Raw genomic sequence first — 18988 nt, forward strand, 5'->3', positions numbered from 1 at the left:
GATGATGAAAGAATCGTGTTCAAATATTATATAAAAAAATATTTCGAAAATAACTTCGAAAACATTTGATAACTTCCATTTTCTAAGGGTTAGAAAAAGCAAAAATACTAATAATTATGAAACAATGAAAACAAGATCTAATTAAAATAAAATTGTAATTTTAATGCATTTATTTAAAATTACATATACTACGAAATAGATTTACAAGTGTACAAATCGTATTTTTTTTTTTTTTTCATCTTTTACAATAACATCAAGCAGAAACAAAAATACATTGTATTTTTGGTGCAATAATCTGGGTATAAATACAATTCAAAGAATCCAAATAAAAAGTCTTAATGTTCCCAAATGTTTAACACAATACACAATAAGATAGAACTGTCATAATTTTTTAGATTGAATTCTATGAGCTTTTAAACAGTCCATTGAACAAAATCTAAAATTTTCATATTCAAAAGGTACTTTGGCTGTTATGTCAGTAGCACAAGTGAAGCAACGTGAAAGTACAACATTCTTCTGTCCGCCAGCAGCTAACAAACGTCTTTCAGCAGCCAGAGCTCTCTGTAGGATATAAACAATGTTCAGTATTAGTTTTATTTACGCCTTGATGGCTAAGTATGAAAATGAATTTCCAAGTGCCACTTTTGACAAAAGCTGACATTATCTCACCTCCTGAATAACGTTGCACACAAGGTATAGCTTTTAGATATAGTAGAAAAATGAAATTCTATGAGACAGTAATATGGTGAAGAAGACCTCGCAGTGGGTGCGGTCAGAGTTCTATTTATCACCATTTCATATCTATTTTAATCTAGTTGCTGAAGGGCTAAACTCCCATCTGTTCGAGAGATAGAGGAGTAAATCAAAGACTATGCAAAGAGCTAGATGCGCACCTGGTTTGGGTTCGATAGAATTGCTCCTGAATACTACTTCAGCCAAGCCATTTGAAGTTCACAATTAAAAGTCACAATCTTGGCGTATCATTGTCAGATGACTCTGAATGGAACCCAGACAGCTCCAAGATAGGAGGAAGATGTGCATAGTAACTTTTGAAATAAATTTGTTATGGGAGGTAAACTTTTATTTGGTGAAACAAATTTTGTTTTCGACTATTTTTCCTGAAAATTATAGTTGGAAGAGAGGGGTCGACCTATATTCGAGCAAATGTAACTGATATGGCTGGATATAACTGAAAATGGGTGCGCAATAAACCCTTTTGGGTGGCAGTGGCGGTGGCTTTCTGGTCATCCTCAAGAAAACTCATTAGGTTTTAATAAGATTTAGCCCCATTAAAAAAAAAACTTGCAGAGCTAGCAATTAGTACATTAATATAAATTAAAAAATTGTTTTTCTTCCTTGAATTACAGCTAATAACTATCGAGACAGAAATTTACCTTTTCTCTATCGCTAAGATGAAGAAATCTTTGTTTTTCTTCTTCTTCTTTTTTCACAGCTTCTTTCTCAGTTTTCTTTTCTTTCTCTTTTAACCTCTTTGCTTTTCTTGCTGCTTTTCTTTTATCCGCTATTTCTGCTTCGATTTCATCATTGAGCGCACTTGGAATGTGAGACTATAAAATAGAAGGAATCTTCATCAGACTTACTGATTAAGTAGGGTTAATCTGCAAGGCTATATGATGTAGGTAATCGTCATAAAAAAATGTCTCATCTATTTATTATAATGAATAATTCTCGCCTATTTCATTAACTAATAAAACAAAGTCTATGAACTTGAGATTGAAAACTTAGAATTAATTCTATGAAAGAAATGTCCTAAAGTATGTAATTGCCTGGTAAATTCAGGCAGTGGTACCGTTAGAATTTTTGGTTTGTTTACCCAGAAACTCCTGAGTCTTTATAGGCCTAAGACCAGAGATGGCCAGCGTTTTCTTAACGAGAGAACATTGTCCAAAAACTAGTGATATTAGTCCCTATCCTAAATTAAATCCGTATATATAAAACAAAATTTTACCTTCGTATAATCAAACTTATCAGGATATTCGCCCATAAATCTTCTAAAAATATTTCTAGTTAATTTATCTACTGCATGATCGTATGCCGTCTGTGATTTTTTATCTTTAACTGTAGGATCAGCTCCATGCAATAGTAACAATCTTATGGTGGAGCCTTTGCCTTCTGATGCTAATTTATGTAAAATTGTTTCACCATTAATATTTCTTTCATTAAGAACAAGATATATTTCGTCTGCAGTTATTCCTTCAGTTTTTTGCAAAGCAGCTTCCAACTGCTTTTCATCTCCTGTTTCACATGCGCCATGTACTGCATTCCAATATTGTTTCAATTCTTCACGAACTGGTTCTGTAAAAGAATAAGCAAATCAAATAAAAATTGACTAATCTACAAATATAAAATTAACATGAAACTTTTAAATTGAAACTTATTTAATGGTTTCTTGTGGTGTATAAAACCGAGTATGAAAGAACACAACATACACATTCTTTAAAATTCCCATAATGCTTGCAATGGGGCATAACAATGATATCCCCTTCCTTAACCTTTTTTTTTGTCTAGAGAAAAACAAATGCACGTATCCATTGAGAATTCCGATCAATGAAGATACTCCTAATTCCCAGATAGTCAAAGAATCGACTCAGTGCTGATAATTCTTTATTTCTGGCGCATTAGCCAATTTTTTGACTAGCACATTTCCCAAAATAAGTAGTGTTTTGGTAATAAGCAAAAACTAATATAGATGGAAAGTTTGAACACGCCTCAATAAATTGCAGATAAAAGAAAAATACTCAGCATTACCAGTTTAATTAGAGCTTTAATAAAAAAGCTTAATTTAGAGTAAATTTTGGTTTTGATCTATCAAATTTATTATGTCCTTTCTCCTGTCTCTCAAATACAATTGTTCATAACAGTTCAGAACTGGTGGACTTCAGAGCCTCAAGACACCAATGAATTTCGTGTCGGTGACACCTTCTTGTTCTTTATGGCCAAACCCAGCGCTGTTACCAAAAGTTGTGTATGGAGCTCACAACCCACAGATGAATAAAAATAGCAATATGCCACATAATTCAACGAGAAGGGATATAATAATACTTTTGATAATGGAACGCAAATAAACGTATGGAAAAAGCATTTAATAGCTTATTTTCTCTGAACCATGTATGAAACGTTTATTGACGAATTGAAAATAAAGTTGGTAGTCTCATATTTGTAAAATTTCTGAAGTTTATCAAGACTGCTCGAACTTTATGTGCACATATATTTTTTCACTATTTTTTCTATCGACAATTTGTAATAATTCCTTTCTATCAGCCCCCCCAAAAAATGGAAGCCCCACTGTGTGGGGGAGATATTGCCAATATTACAACCACTGATATAAGACATAGAATTAGACACATTCTAAATGAAAGTTTACCTTTTTCCTGAAAATTTTCCTTCTTTTTCTTTTTTGTTTTTTTTCTAACTTGATCTTTGACACTTTGTGGTACAGTATCATCAAATTCCTTTAGATCTAAAAATGATATTTCCTCTAATTTTTGCTCCAATAATATTGCAATGTCTACCAAAATAAAAAAAAAAAAGTGCTTAGCCATTACAATATTTTTTTAATGGAATCTACTTCTTTTGAAACATGATTATATGAGGTTACAGGCTCTTTGGATACCAAATTATTTTTTAAAGACTAATATTAATAAAACGCTAATTTTGTTTTTTTTTTTTGTGGCCAATGCTTAAAAAAAATCATTATCAACTTTACTTTTACAAATTTTAATGCCATCTGTTCATTAATTAATAGTTTTATTCTAGGATTCTAGTGTATAACTGTAATGAAGTTTTATAATATTGCATTTAGATGGATGTCTTTATGAAGTAATATAGTACATGGACAAACAATTTACAGAAATATATGCACAAAAAAGACAGAACACTCGATCTAAACGTTTTTTCAACTATCATAATGAAATGAATTCTCAAAATCATACTTTTTTCATCAGAATTGGTATTAGTAAAAGTACTACAAAGGTAAACAATTCCACTGGCCAAACGGAAAACAATAGAAAAATCAACTGGATCGTAAGAAAAGAAGTATTTTACAGCTTCTTTGTTATTTAATGATAGCCGAAGAAATCAGATAACGTCAACATCTCTCGCAATCACTTTAAACAAGTACAAAATTTTAAGGACAATGTCTTGAGAAAGTTTTTTTATTCCTACTAAAATTTGGTTTGATGAATTGGTGAGCTATTTCTTGATTTAAAAAAGCTAGTTTGTTATTACAATAATAGCTGAAAATTTTATTGATTTAATAAGATCACTACCTGTTTTTAAGCAACGGAATGTTATTCCCATCATATGTGATAAAGAACTGGAATCTCTAATTTCGCTGTTGAGCAGCGGTTCAACGAGGATTGGTCAAGTATACAAAGTTAAACGTAATGAAAACAATTGAATACCTCCTTCGCTCTCTGATGTTGAAATTGATGCTAACTGTTGTACAATGTCTGGTAATTCTCTAACTGGAGAGGGTCTTTCTTTAGCACGATCAATCTTTTTTGGACTACCTACAGTTTGTTCACCATTTTCACTCGGTTTTTTTGCCCACTTTTTCTCTTCTACATCATCTTTAACAGATTTCGGTGGAGAAAAAGTTGATTTGAATATTTCATTAGAATCTAAAAAAAGAATATTAAATAGAAATTTGTATGATTTCAAGGGTAGGGAGATGAAACTATTCAAAAATAAATTCTACCATAAACAAAAGCAGTAGCTAAAAGTGAATGAACCCTTTTTACTTCGTTGAAGGTTGCTCTCCTAGTTGGAAATGGAATAGTTCTTAGTCTAGGATCAGATTTCAATAGAGGCGCATTAGTTCCACTGAATAGAAGGCCATTATTTAAACGACCTAGTGCTCGATAAAATATTAAATCACATTTCACAATGTCAGCTCCCCAATTCTTCATCAACTCTTGAATATGCTACAAATTAAACAAATATTTAGGTTTATAAATTAACTTTTAACAGAAACAATAGCAAAATTTCCAAATTGTACATGTTAATATTCTGCAAAACTTACCACGTTAGGTCAATGTAAACAGTAAATAAGATGTTCTAAGCAAATTAAATTTTTTGTCTTTTGCACAAAAAAAAACGTACCTGAGCAAATGACTGCTCATTATATCTCCTAAGGCTGGCTCCTGCTGATCTTGCATGGGTTCCTTTATTGTCTTTACTACTTTGGGAAGAACCCTGTTTTGCTCTAACTATATACGAGTGAAATGTCTTATGGAGTATTGGTTCATTTCCTACAAAAATTTGGAAGTGATATATTTGATGATAAGGTTTTCTTTTAACTTTTCTTTCAGCAGAGACCTTTAATCTTTTACAATACTTAGATTTCTTTGGTTTGGGTCATAATAATTCAACTTCAGTTATTTAGTTGTTCAATAATTCCTCTCACACTTAAATTTGTTGTTTTTTTTTATGGATATAATTTTAAAAAAAGGAATTTAAAGTACAGCAATAAAACTAAATTTAATCCAATTTTATAAGGCGAGGGTTAACCAAAATATGAGCAGTAAGTAGGGAGCTCTGAAAAGTAGATCAAACGAGACAACTGATGGTATGCGAAAGCATGACTGACGTACAGAAATATTGCCAAGCTTCAATCGCAATTAACCAACGTTTGGAAAATTTCATGAATATTATAATACAATGACGGCTAAAGTCTTTTTTTCTTTAGTCCCAGCAAGAAATTATTTAAAAATAATAACTAATTTAAAGCCAAAAATATAACTGGATTTCACCTTTAAAAATCGCCGCAGCAAAATGGCCACCACCTAGCATGATAATTAACCAATTCGTTCTATAAGGTAGTTTCGTTAATAATTCAATCAAACGTTCATCAGAAGAAGCTTCTTCCTAAAATGAATTGTATTGGATTAATTTTTTTATCAATTATGCAGTGATATATGCACTCCTTTTTGTCTGTATTTGTTTACCATAAAGTGTTCTTGATCAAGTTTGTAAATATTGTGTATAAGCCAACATACGCTACCGGAAGTCCACTTTTATCCACTAGGTCAAGAACTAGCAAAAATACTGACTCTTCAAAAGAGCTTGTTTTCCAGTCTGTCCAGTAAAATTAAATATGCCTATTAACTCCATTCGGACTCAGTCAAATATTTTCTAGTCTGAGGCACTATTTAATGGCCCCAACCATGATCTCTTTTCACATTATGGATAAACTATGATTTAATTAGTAATCCTGCCCAGTAATTGCTTTTTCAGTGATTATATTTGGCGGCAGCTACTCCCGTTGTTCCCACTGTTTTCCAAACGCTTGATATGTTTTGACAGAATTTTCAAACCTTATGGTACATCAGTCAGTAAGCAAGTTAGAGCTTTTCCAAAGAATTTTTATTCATTCTTATGGTGTGATAGACCAATGTTTCACGTCTCCTTCCACGTGCAGCCAATAATAGCTTTCTTTAGTATTAACACTTTTTAATCGTATCAAGCAAGACGAAAGCACTGACATAATTGACACAAGAGGAATCAAGTACAGTTTTCAATGGTTGTAAAATTATACACATAATAAACATTAAAATATGAAATTTACTTTTTTATGTAGTAGCAAACATCTGTGCACTGATATAACTTTGCCAGAAGAATTGTTAAATAGAATCCTAGATCTTCTAGCTATAAGATGTGACAACCTTTCTGCTTCCTTCGCTGATTCCGTTTCTGTTTGATCAGTGTCATCCTCTGATTCGCTCTCAGATCCGGATATACTTGATAAGTCATTTTCTATGAAAGACAATTAAATATTAATTCTAGGAATTGAACAGTTTTCTATAAATCAGTAAAAATATAGTAAATGACTCAAATTATGAATCAATAACAATCCAAATCAAGGTAAAAGAATTAAATTTTCCCTCCCTAATTGTTTTTAATATAAGTGTCATCATCAAACGACTATTTCATTCACCATATGGAATCAGTTGTCAAAATGACTGTTCTGATTTTTTTTTATTTCATTCTACAAATAAAGAATACCAACCAACAATTTGAGCAAATTTGTCTTCAGTAACTGTCCTCTTTTGTGATAAATGTTGTTTTAAATTATATCTGTGCCAATCAAGTTTATAGTGCGCTCGTTGTTGATTTTTATCAAGAAATCCACAGTTACAATATGAACAGTATAGTGTATCAGAAATATATAGATCGTCTAATGGAACGATAACATTCGGATCTGAAATAAGAGTTTTTTATACTGAAGACTTTTAAGTGAATATTATTAAAATAAATATTATAATAAAATACATACCCGGCACTAGAACAGGTGGTTCCGTAGTCTGCTTAGATTTCATAAACTGAGAAACTCTTATATTATCAAGCAATGAAATAAATTCATTTACTTGATAGATAAAGCAAGTTTTTGTTTCCATATTAACTTCTTTAGGACAACGATAATTCCCTGGTAAGAGTAATAATTTTATTTAAATAACAAAAAAAAAAAAAAATGTTATGTTGTAGTCTATTGCGAAAATGAATGTAATTTGATTTCAGATTAACTGCTAACAATTTGGCGAGATCCAACAAATAACCCTACAGTAGGTACATTTGAAACCTCACTTCCCTGTACTTGACAAGTCTGAGGGTACACTGGTACCTACACTGAACACAATATTTGCGAAGGTTGTACTCGTTCAGGTTGTTTTATTGCTTGAATTAAAGGAGGGAATTTTTTTTCTTTTAGGCAACACATTTTTTATTTGTATATGTCGGTAAAGAATGTTTGTTTATTCATTTTTATTTGATATTTCTTCGAATAAAAATGATAAGTATTGGTAATTTTATTAAGTAGTAATTTACTATAATTACTTTATAATTGGAAAATGTTCGACAGTTGCTCTACAAATGAAACATCTCAGGTAAGTTCATTATTTTTTTCTCTCTCTTAATTATAGGGAATTTCAATTTGGTTTTAGTTTTAATATATTTTTTTTTTCTTCTAGTGCTACCAGAGTTGTTATTGTTTTTTAAATATAGACCAAGAAAAGCGATGATGGGGAAACCTAAGGTCAGGATTGATTTTCGTATTATTCTTGCGAGCTTTTTCACATTTATGTACTCCTAATGTGATTTTGAAACGGGAACGTTTCCATCAAATACGTACAATGTTTGTAGAAGATTTATGTGAAGATTTCTATAATTTAATTAAAGGAAAACATATAATTCTATTTGTTAACTACGATATTGATGCATTGTGTACCTGTAAAATCTTTCAAAGCTTGTTTCGTGCAGATTGTACTTTGTATACATTGGTTCCCGTGGAAGGTTTGCAAGATTTAATAAAATCTTATAGAAAGTATTCAGAACAGGCAAAATATGTTCTTCTCATTAATTGTGGAGGCACTATTGATATTGTTGAAAAATTGCAACCTAATGAAGATGTAATATTTTTTATTGTTGATAGTCATAAACCTACTGATGTATGCAACATTTTTAGTCGCTCTCAAGTTCGTTTATTGGGAAAGGCTGAAGAATCCGAAAATATTCCTAATTTTGAAGATATTTTTATTGATTCAGAAAGTGAAGAGGAAAGTGAAAATGAAACTGTTACTGAAGAGACACTTTTAAAAAATAAAAAGCGAAACGAGTGGGAGGAAAAAAGAAATAGAATAATGTTTGAATATACCCAGTTTTCATTTTACGGGCGTGCAAGTTCATTAGTGATTTTTGAGATGCTGTGGCACCTTGATCGTGAAGATATAGACTGTTTATGGTGGGCTATTATTGGCTTAACGTTCCAAAGCATAATGGAATTGGTAGTAGAACAAAGGTACACCTGTGAATTACCAGTTTTACAGCTGCATCTTTCACGACTATCAACGCCGAGTAATAACAGTGATCGTAGGAACGCTAATGATTATTCAGTTTCTTCAAGAAAAGACTTAAAATTAGTTCTATATCGACATTGGAGTGTGCAAGCAAGTATAAGGCATACTTTATCCACTGCTACTAAATTGAAACTTTGGACAATGAGCGGTGAAAAACGGTTGTATAGACTTCTTGCAGAAATTGGACTTCCTTTAATAGAAAGTAGGCAAAATTTTTCTTCAATGGAACCAGTACTTCGTAATGATTTTATTGCTATGATGGAGGCGATCACTGGTAATTACAGCCTTGACTCTCTCATTTATCATTCATTCCTCATGACAGTTGGATTTAAACAACCATACCAAGCAGCGGATTATGTTTTTGCGATGATAGCTCTTCTGGATATTAATTTAGAAGAGGAGGCTCATGGAGATGGTTTTCTGGAAGCACTTGATAGTTTAGCCAGGAACAAAACCAAACTTATTGATGAAGGAATTGAAAAGGCTAAGAAAATGCTTATGTGTATTACAAGGCAAGTACAGAGTTTGTTGGATATGAATCAGATTATATCAGCCGGTCCATTTTTATATTTTGCATTAAGCGAAGGAAGTATGGATAGTAAAATGTTTTCTTATCCTTGCAGCCTTGCAATTCTCTCTCGTTATGCATTAGGTGCGTATACATCACTTTCTAAAAATAAAAGAGCGTCTATGTTACCTCTGATAGCCTCTGTGACAACGTCTGAAGATAGCTGTCTAATTTTGGGCATACCTCCTTCCTCAGAATTGGTACCGAGGAACTTTTTTGGAAAAGCTTTTGAACAAGCAGCTGAACTTATTGGAAAAGAACCATTAATAAATTATTTCGACTCTTCAGCAATTAAAATAATTAAAAAGGATCGTCCAAAATTTTTTGATGCCCTTGCAACATTATTAACATAAAAGCCTGCCAAAATTCATCACAAAATACTTTATGGTTTTCTTAGATTCTGAGAATTGTATAATATTAAAAATGTAAAATAGGACTGAATGGTCATGTAATTAATTATTTTATACGATTGTTAAGCAAACCTTTGCAGGAAAATATTTAAAATTTAAGTCTCTCAAAAGCTTTTAGATCAGGATTTGTTGTAATTTAGTATATGTACTGAACTGTGGTTGGTGCAAAAAAAATTGAAGATTTGACTTCTTTATTTTGAGGCAAATTAATGTACAGATAGGATTCCTAAAAGGAATTTAGTCTGTTGGTATATATGCATTTCATCACCAAGAAATAGTTATTCCCTTAAGGTTGATGAACCAGAAAGGTTAAAACATACAAACGAGGAATTTTTCAGTCTGTTGTAGAAGCACTTTTTAAAAACCTTTTATACGAAATTCGAAATGTGGAAAAAGGTAATAAACAAAAGTATAAGTATCTTATTAATTAAAAAGGAAGGAAGAGCTTGTGAAGCTGAAAAATATGATTTAGAATTTCCTTGGAGTGGAATGGTTTTCTTAATTGGTAATTATGGGCGCTGTTTGTCAATTTTTTACTTTTCTCTCGATAAGGTTATTTAGGTTTGCCAGTTAATCGTCATCAAGCGCATAGGGTTTCTCACAACTCTCCTTATCTTGCAACAGGATCTTATCTTCGCTTTCGCCACTGTTACGGATTTCATCCATCAAATTATACATAAATCAATACAGCAAAGAGCCAAGGTGTATGTTGGGTTTACAATAAAATAAAAATAAAACGGTAAAAGGAATTTTGCACCAACCTTTGAATGTAAGAATGAAATAAATCAATTTTATTTTAAACGAAATTACTTTTTTTTTTCTTTTTTTTTTTTAAATGATTTGATGTTGATAACTTAAACGATTACACTACGAAGATTGCATCTTAAAAAATTGCAACATATTTTGAATATTTTACGCTTGTAAGACGCCAAGGTTCTAAAATTTATTTTTTCTTATAGTTTAAGAAATTTATCAACAAAAAGATGTGTTAAAATGTATTCATTTATTAAGTTAAATTAAATATAGATAAGAAGTCACGAATAGATGTGATCATTATTCAAAAATCAAACTTTTACAGAAAACATTAAATGAAGTGCAAGTAGGTACGCTGTGTGATTTTTTAAGAGATCCATCTTTCAATTGTCAATTTCGAACATTAAAAGTTCTTAAAACAATAGAGATCAGTTATTTTCACCTCTTTGTTTTTATTTATTATAAATAAACTTACGTTATCTGAAGTTATAGTGAGTGGTATTCTTTTCGTTAATTATATAAAGAAAATACAATCATTACGCATGAGACACTTTCATATCCTTGGTAAACAATTGACAATGGCGTAGATTCATACAATGGGAAGAAATCCAAAAAATTTTGAATTATCGAAAATAAGCATCCTATAACAATATCCCACATCTAAACAAACGGAACAAACAAGATTACTACTTTTTTCATTAGAACTCTTTTTCGAAATGTAATTTATCTCCGCCTGTGAAATATATAATTTGAAATGGTTCATAAATATTTGTATAAAAAAAAGTTACCTAGCTTCGAAATTAATTCTCTTCATGGGCTCAAATAGTGTTTACCCAAACTTGCGAATTAAATTTGAGAACAACAGATTACCGCAGGCAAAAACTGTCGCGTATGGTGTCTCGACAAACTTATCTTTTTTCCCAAATAAACCCACCCCATCCTTGTCCCTTCAAAGCTGTTCAGCAAAAGTTAAATAACTACAAAGGAAATTGCTTTAAACAGAAATAATAGAAGAGAATCGGCTAAACTAGTTCTGGCACGTTCACTCACTTGTGGCAGAACACCTATAGTGGTATATGAAGCACAAGTTGGACGGAGAGTAAGAGTTGGACCACGTTTTAGGTGAGAAAAGGGGGTAGAAGAGGCGTGCGAGAAAAGAGGAATTTGGTGTGACGATAGGAGGGCTTAGGCAGAGGTCAGAGAGAGTGAATGAAAAAGAATGGGAGCCTTGCACCACTAAGGCGATAGAAGAAGCGGCCGATCTTCACAGAATCCGAAGGTGCCATGACGTACCAGACCAAGTGATCGTAATATCTCATTAGATAATCCGTCAGCTTTTAATTTTTGGGCGCTAGACTCTCCTCCCCCAATTCCCCTAGAGTATGACATATCTCGCCTCCAACATCTGGTGACCACCCAGGTTTTCTGAGGGGAGCCCCTCAAAAAAGGGAAGCCGGCTGATTAGGATGATCACTTCCTTAAAGCCATAACACCCCTCTACCACCCTACATTTATGAATGCTTTTTGGGAGGTCACTTGGTCTCCTAAGTCCATGTTGAATAGGGTAGGCAACCTCATCCAAGGGCCGGTTGGAGTGTTTTTTTACACTCGAACTGCTTTATATTGTAAGGCTGGGGTATCCCCACATAATGGATACGTGGATAGTTAATAAGTCAGGTGAGTGGATAACTGCAGTTAATTGCCAATTTATTTATTTATTTTTGGTTAATATTACAATAATTCTACCATTTCAAGAGAACATTTTAAAATGAAAAATTTTCATAGTGATCATGATTGGATGGTGCGGCAAAATTTAATGTAAGGGTAACACATACATACATCGGAGAAAAAAGCCAGCTAAAGCTTATCTAAACAAAAATGAAGGAAAAGTAGTTAAACACTATTCCATTTGAATTTTTGTTCCCGGTTGGGAGTTTATTATTAGGTTATATCCGACATAAACAGCTTAGCAAGAAATTTTTTCTGAAGGATATGGAGAATGAAGAGATATTTAATTTATTTTTCGTATTTAGGAACTCAATTTAGGTATGGAAATATAAAATATATTTAAATATTACTTTCTTTTATTCAAAATGAGATTTTATTTTCTAGAGGTTTGCAGAAACAATACAAAAAAGGGGTACCTATTTATGAAACAGAAACTATTCAGTCTATATTAGAACTTGGATTAAAGAATTTGAAGAAGAGACCTCTTAATGACCCAGTAATATATCCTGCGAGCAGGTGTATTATTATATTCCTGATGTTAATGCATTATAACTTGGCTTAAGGATGATCCCGTTTCTCTTAGTTTGTGTTTGCAGAGAACCTGTCATGTTAAGTTTATTTTGTATTTATTTATTTTTAAGGACTGACCAAGGGGTACATGCCTTATGCACAGCCGCTCATGTTGACTTAGAGTTTAATGAAGATGTTTTATATTCTTATCATATCATCAGAAACTTGAATACATTTTTAACGAAAAGGAAATATGACATAAGGTATGTCTAAAATAAATATATGCGATTATGTTATAATTCTGCCTTTGAACAGTAATTTAAGAAGAAAAGTAAAGGATTTATTTAAACTTTTCATTTTTTGAATCGTACGAACTACTATCGTAAAAACTGACGATTTACCATTCTTGGATCTTCTAGAATATGTGGTGAATCAAAATGAACACAAAAATGCCACTATGGACTTGTTTTTACAGCTGTGCGACAGCTGAGCCGACTAACGTATTCGTATGCAGACATTCCATACCAAAATACTCGTAACGCTTCTTTTTATATTTCAAGCTTTACTGTTCATGATGGCCTCAACATTCATTAACTTCATCTAACTGTACGGTCTCTCTCTCCTCTCATTCCATTCCTAACAATCCACTATGTTGACTAAACCACCAATGTCCCGAGAAATTACTAATGCACTCTCGTAAAGATGATTTAACTTTCTTAGCACCATTTTCTTTATCTATTTTCAACGACATCTTTATGTAAGGTCGATCTGATACTCTTCTTTTTCTGTATTCGTTTTCAGTTCCGTGGTTCTTTCTTTATTTTAGACTCTTAATTCTCTGGTTTCGTTTCTATACATTCTTAGTTTGTTACATTTATTTTTGTGAATATTGGTTCTTCTATTTGATTGTCACTCTTCTATTCTTACTGTTGAGTGAAGACTGTTCACTATCACCGTGTTTTTTTGAATCCATCTTGTTTAGTTGGATTACTAATTGATTTATTTTCATCAACTTGTTGAAATTCTTTAAATATTACATTTTCAGTATTTATTCTAATAGTTTGTATAAAAACTCCCAAACTAATTTTAAGTGGTTTTTTTTTGTAATTAATTGAAATTGAAATGTTTATTTACAATTTAAGAACAGTTGGACAAATATATATATAAAAGGTTTTGTAATTAATAATCTCTTTTAAATCCCCTCTCTTATTTAGAATATTAAACGCACGAGTTGTACCAAAACATTTCAGTGCAAGGTACTCTGTGGTGAAAAAGAGATATACTTACAGATTTGCTGTATTGAAACCAGATGTTTTACCTGACATACCAAATAAAAAACATCTATTACCTATCCCAATTATTGAAAAGAATAGATGTCTTTTTATGTTGTAAGTAATATTTTTTTAAAATTTTCTTTATTAAGAATGTTTCAGTACCCATTGATTATATGAATTTAATTTGTTGTAGTAATCCCGCTTTTAATCATGATCTAGTGAAGGAAACTGCAAAACTTTTTATTGGGTTAAAGGATTTCCGTTCGTTTATGAGTAGAATATCATCGAGGCCTGATGTCATTACCGAGCGATTTATTGAATCTTTAGAACTTAAACAAGGTCAACCACTTCTACAATCTAACGAAAGTGATTATTATAATTTTTGGGAAATCAGCTGTTCAGGAAAATCGTTTCTGTATAAGCAAGTGAGTAAGCATTTGGCTTGAATTTATTGTAAACTTTTGATATGGTTGTCCTTCATTTGTAAATAAACTTAATATGATACCTAATGTAAAAATTAGAAGTGAGTGAACAGTTATAATTAGAAAATATTAAATCATGAAAAATTTTTATTTTGAAATACAAAAAATGTAATCTCTTTTTCTTTAAACCATACTTTTAACGTGAAGGAAGCACTATTCTAATCGTCTTGTTTTCCAATCCTCCTGAAAATCAGTCTGACGCTCTCCATCTGTGATTTTGTGCACTAATCATCTTTCAGAAGATGTTCTTACGTGAACGTACCACTTCATGATGGGAGGTATTTGAATTTAAAAATGGATTTGGACGAAAGATAATGGATGGAAGCTAGCTCTTCTGAAAATTGATTTTGTATTTGTGAGTCTAAGTTGAGCGATAATTGTGGTTTACCATTGTAATCGTTTTCTTCATTTAGGATTCACAAATATCTGCTAGCTTTACTAATGCTTTTATTAAAAGTATATACCCTTAAAAATATAATGTATATTATTATTATATCCTAGGAAACCTTGGATACCACAGGTCTTTTCTATAATTGATAGGTACGTTATCAAGGAATTTGAATCGCAGCACTTTTTAATTTGTACATTTATTGTTTATTTAGACAATTGTTTGCTTTATAACATCTGTCATGGATACAAATACAACTTTTCTCAAAAATGAGGTTTGATCAACTGTATTAGGCAATGGCTCTGAAAGAGTTAATGCATTAAACTCAGTCTTATAAATAGGTTTAAATTACAATTTTTTTTATAAAGACCTGAAAGTGGACCACTGATGTCAAAAACACATATAAATAACCAATTGTAATGAATTATTTGGCGAGAATGTACTGTATTTGACTATTTTATCTTTAACAATATTAGTTTATTCGATTAACAGAGAATTTGCTGCCTTTCCTTTTCGAATGTCGAGAAAGAATGAAAGTAAACTCCAGTAAGTAAAAAATGCGAATGAAATTACAGGTGAGACGAATAGTTGGCGTACTCCTGGCTGTAGGGCAAGGTCGTGTTAGTTCAGATGAAGTCCAACAGATGCTGAACAATCCTGTTGATAATCCTTGGATAGAACGTGCCGTCGTTGTACCGGGATATGGCCTATACCTCACTAGCGTAGAATATTCAGAAGAAGATTTATTAAGTGATGTAGTTCACACGCAACAAAAGTCAAACTTTGGATTATGAGTTTTTTAAATGAAATCCAGAAAAAGAGAAAAAATTTATCACATACAACCACCACACTAATGTATGAAGATGGCCGTGTATATCTCCAAGAATTCAAAGATGGAAATGAATTTAAGACACAATTGTCAAGGTGAGTAGGATTTCTTGTTTTTAATTTCACGAATTTTATAAGCCCAACCAGTCGGATATAACCAGCATGAAATTATAGTATTCTTTTTTAATTTAGCGGCCATGGTTACATCGTAGATACCAAACCTGACCTACAGGTGGCACAAATAATACCCGGTTTATTTCTGGGATCACAGGACCCAGTCATGGATGAAGAACTGTTATTGATGCATGGGATCACCCACGTTTTGAGTATAGGCATAGAAGTGCGTTTTTAGATTCTTAAGTAATTTGCTCATTTAAAATATACTTCTTTTTTTTAAGTCAATATTTATTACAGGTTGCTCATTCTCCGACAAATCGCCTATCTTATAATTTTGTTCAAGCATTTGATCTACCTGAATTTGATATTACCAGCATATTTGAACGTTGTTTTGAATTCATTGACTCAGTTTTGGAAGCAGAAGGATCAGTATATGTTCATTGTAATGCGGGTGTTTCTCGTTCTCCAGCTGTTATAATAGCTTATTTGATCAAACAACATAGTTTAACTTACGAAAAGGCTCTTGCAAAAATCAAAGAAATAAGACCATCTATATCCCTCAATCCAGGTTTCGTGAACCAACTGAAAACGTATGAAAAATGGTTAAGTAGTGTATAAAAAAATGTGTAAATACAAGACAATGCTGAAGTAATAAGAGAAACATCTAAAATAAAACAAAAATTGTTTAATTTTACAAAATTTTTGAGTATTTTATTATTGTAATTTAAATCTGCCTTAGCTTTTTGAGGTGGGTCATTTTCATAAAATGCATACTAGTTTAAATAATAATCGAAAGAGTAGTACCTTTTTAACTATTACAATTATAAGTTTATAATGGTTTGCGTATCAAAGTACATTTAAAAAAAAATTACTTTAATTTGTTTGTATTTATTAAATGACTATTTATTATATCATACTGTTCCAAAAAATCTTTCATTTTAATATTCCTATGTCATACTTTAAAAGTGGTATTCAACAAAAGTGGTATTATTAAAACTGTCCGGTAGGACAGTTGTATAAGGGTTGATCGTCAAAAACTGCACGAAAAAGCGTAACGTTGAAAAACACCCAAATTTGACAATTTTTTTCTCTTTTTCTATAAAAGATAAAATTCCCAAATTTTCTTTAAAATAAAGGGCAAACCCTCTTTTATGCCTGTAATTTTTTTGCAACCACCCAGATCTAATAGATTAAGAGAAATACGTTGCTGAAAATAGGCCAAAACGGCATTTTCAGAAAATGTTCTTGTTCTTGTTGTTGTTCTTGTTGTTCTTGTTGTTGTTACCTTTTTTGTAAACAACGCAGCGCCTAAACGCGGGAACCGATTTTCATGAATGAGGTGTCATTCGATTCGGAATGTTATGTAGATGTGCCTTTTGGGGGTCTCGACGCTGTACATCAAATGGGGGAGGAGTTAGCCCCCTTTATGTAAGGCCCCCTTCAAAATTGTTATTACTAATTACTCTGTAAATCTTGGCCCGATTTTGATAAAATTTGGTAGGATGATAGAGTTAGGGCTCCCCTAAGTAACATTAAAGCGGCGATCAGCTCTTACACTTGTTAAGGGGAAGTATAGCAATCGTTTCTAATTATCTACACGTGAACCGATTTTCATGAATGATGTGTCATTCGAATCGAAATTTTGTACAGATTTGCACTTTAAAAGCCTGGACGCTGTGCCTCATAAGGAGGGGAGTTCGCCCCACCCAAATAAGGCCCTTTCTAAAACTATTATTACCAATATTTCTATAACGCTTAGTCCGATTTTGATAAAATTCAGCTCGAATAAGTGGTTAAAGCTCCTCTGCGTGGCTGGGAAGTGCTATCATGCTTTTGCACCTACTAAGAGGAAGTACTGCAATCGTTTAAATTATCAATGAGTGAACCGATTTAAATCAATGAATTGTCGTTCGATTAAAAAATCTTTGTCTCTTTGCCTAGAAGTACTGCAATCGCAGTTTATTTTTCTTACTCCTCTTGAAGGGAAGTACTGAAATCGCAGTTTAATTTTGTTATTTACGTACAAATATCTTCCTATGTTATTCAAAACGCTTTTTTTTTAAAAAAAATTGTTATTGAGGATGGTTTGGGGGACCGCAACTAATAATCATTCTTTAAAAAGATCTCTCCAGTGGTAGTTACGGTTCCGACTTAACACCTTATCAGGTTATAATGATAGAAATGCTTATTCCAAATTAAAAAAAAATCTGTAAAGCAGATATGTAACTTTGCAAAATAGACAAAAAGGAAAATCCATCCAAAAGGTACAAAAATCTCTTTAACAAAAACTTACAGTTTAAAATGTTAAGTATAAGGGTTGATTAAACGCCAAAAGGTACACAAATCAGCAAGCACCCAACATTTCATTAATTCTTCATTAATATTTAAGTAATTTTACTGCATTAATATTCATTAATATTTTTTAGAATTTATTAGATGTCACAGACCCTTATGCTGGCCACTTCATTTATAATATTTTTTTGTTATAATTATGATCAATCACATATACGTACATGCATGTTAAAGTAGAAAAAGACAAAGTTAGAGTCGGCTACTGTCTTGAATTCATCTTACCGAAATATTCGTGAGCACAAATAACACACAGTTATATCAAGTAGATTATTCAACAATTATTGATTTCTCAATTGTAATTTAATTTAGTCTCCCTAATTTTACTTATAGTAAAATACTGGTATAATTAGCTGCCCTAAAAATATGCATATCTTATTCATTTTACATTACATGTATACAACATTGTGGGATGAATACCTAGATTGAGAATGTAATTGAAGAAAACTATATTATTTGCGATAAAGCCAGATTAATTATTACCTATTATTATAAACGTTTGACTACTCACATAAAATAACAATTACTTTAATCGAAGAATGAACTTAAACCAACAATTTTTATTTAAAAATAAATAAATAAAATAAACAAAATCATTGATGTAAGTTGGTGTAAGCATTTTTTTAAACAAGGTTTTGAATTTTTTAGCCTCATATTTTTATTTTATTTTTTATAACGTTTTTCTTTTTAACCTGTAATCAACAGTTT

General features: G+C 31.7%; 4 protein-coding genes across 6 annotated transcripts; 3 read left to right on the top strand and 1 right to left on the bottom strand.

Moving 5' to 3' along the window:
• Positions 1–155: 155 nt before the first annotated feature.
• On the bottom strand, positions 156–7433 carry LOC141447183 (tRNA endonuclease ANKZF1-like). Of its 3 annotated transcripts, none has more exons than XM_074114472.1 (11): positions 7298–7433; positions 7031–7222; positions 6590–6777; positions 5775–5889; positions 5125–5273; positions 4721–4946; positions 4425–4643; positions 3386–3481; positions 1970–2316; positions 1395–1568; positions 156–561 (listed from the first exon to the last, which is right to left on the bottom strand). In XM_074114472.1, the coding sequence occupies exons 1-11, from the start codon at positions 7416–7418 to the stop codon at positions 382–384; spliced, it is 2007 nt and encodes a 668-aa protein (XP_073970573.1). In that variant the 5' UTR covers positions 7419–7433; the 3' UTR covers positions 156–381. The 3 variants fall into 3 exon arrangements, with proteins under 3 accessions (XP_073970573.1, XP_073970572.1, XP_073970574.1); XM_074114471.1 differs by having other exon boundaries at positions 3386–3529; XM_074114473.1 differs by lacking the exons at positions 5125–5273; positions 5775–5889 and having other exon boundaries at positions 3386–3529.
• Positions 7434–7650: 217 nt separating this feature from the next.
• On the top strand, positions 7651–11045 carry Cdc45 (cell division cycle protein 45). The gene is made up of 2 exons (XM_074114474.1): positions 7651–7904; positions 7989–11045. Exon 2 carries the CDS (start codon positions 8151–8153, stop codon positions 9792–9794), a length of 1644 nt encoding a protein of 547 aa, XP_073970575.1. The 5' UTR covers positions 7651–7904; positions 7989–8150; the 3' UTR covers positions 9795–11045.
• Positions 11046–12508: 1463 nt separating this feature from the next.
• Positions 12509–16336, top strand: LOC141447187 (tRNA pseudouridine synthase-like 1). The gene is made up of 8 exons (XM_074114479.1): positions 12509–12650; positions 12717–12848; positions 12974–13105; positions 14057–14230; positions 14310–14541; positions 15562–15910; positions 16007–16154; positions 16229–16336. The coding sequence occupies exons 1-6, from the start codon at positions 12604–12606 to the stop codon at positions 15778–15780; spliced, it is 936 nt and encodes a 311-aa protein (XP_073970580.1). The 5' UTR covers positions 12509–12603; the 3' UTR covers positions 15781–15910; positions 16007–16154; positions 16229–16336.
• On the top strand, positions 15840–16549 carry Mkp (MAP kinase-specific phosphatase). The gene is made up of 3 exons (XM_074113136.1): positions 15840–15910; positions 16007–16154; positions 16229–16549. Exons 1-3 carry the CDS (start codon positions 15840–15842, stop codon positions 16547–16549), a joined length of 540 nt encoding a protein of 179 aa, XP_073969237.1.
• Positions 16550–18988: the final 2439 nt, after the last annotated feature.

The sequence above is a fragment of the Rhodnius prolixus genome, unplaced genomic scaffold, assembly GCF_049639745.1.
Source record: "Rhodnius prolixus isolate KJV_2025 unplaced genomic scaffold, Rpr scaffold_7, whole genome shotgun sequence".
NCBI lineage: Eukaryota > Metazoa > Arthropoda > Insecta > Hemiptera > Reduviidae > Rhodnius > Rhodnius prolixus.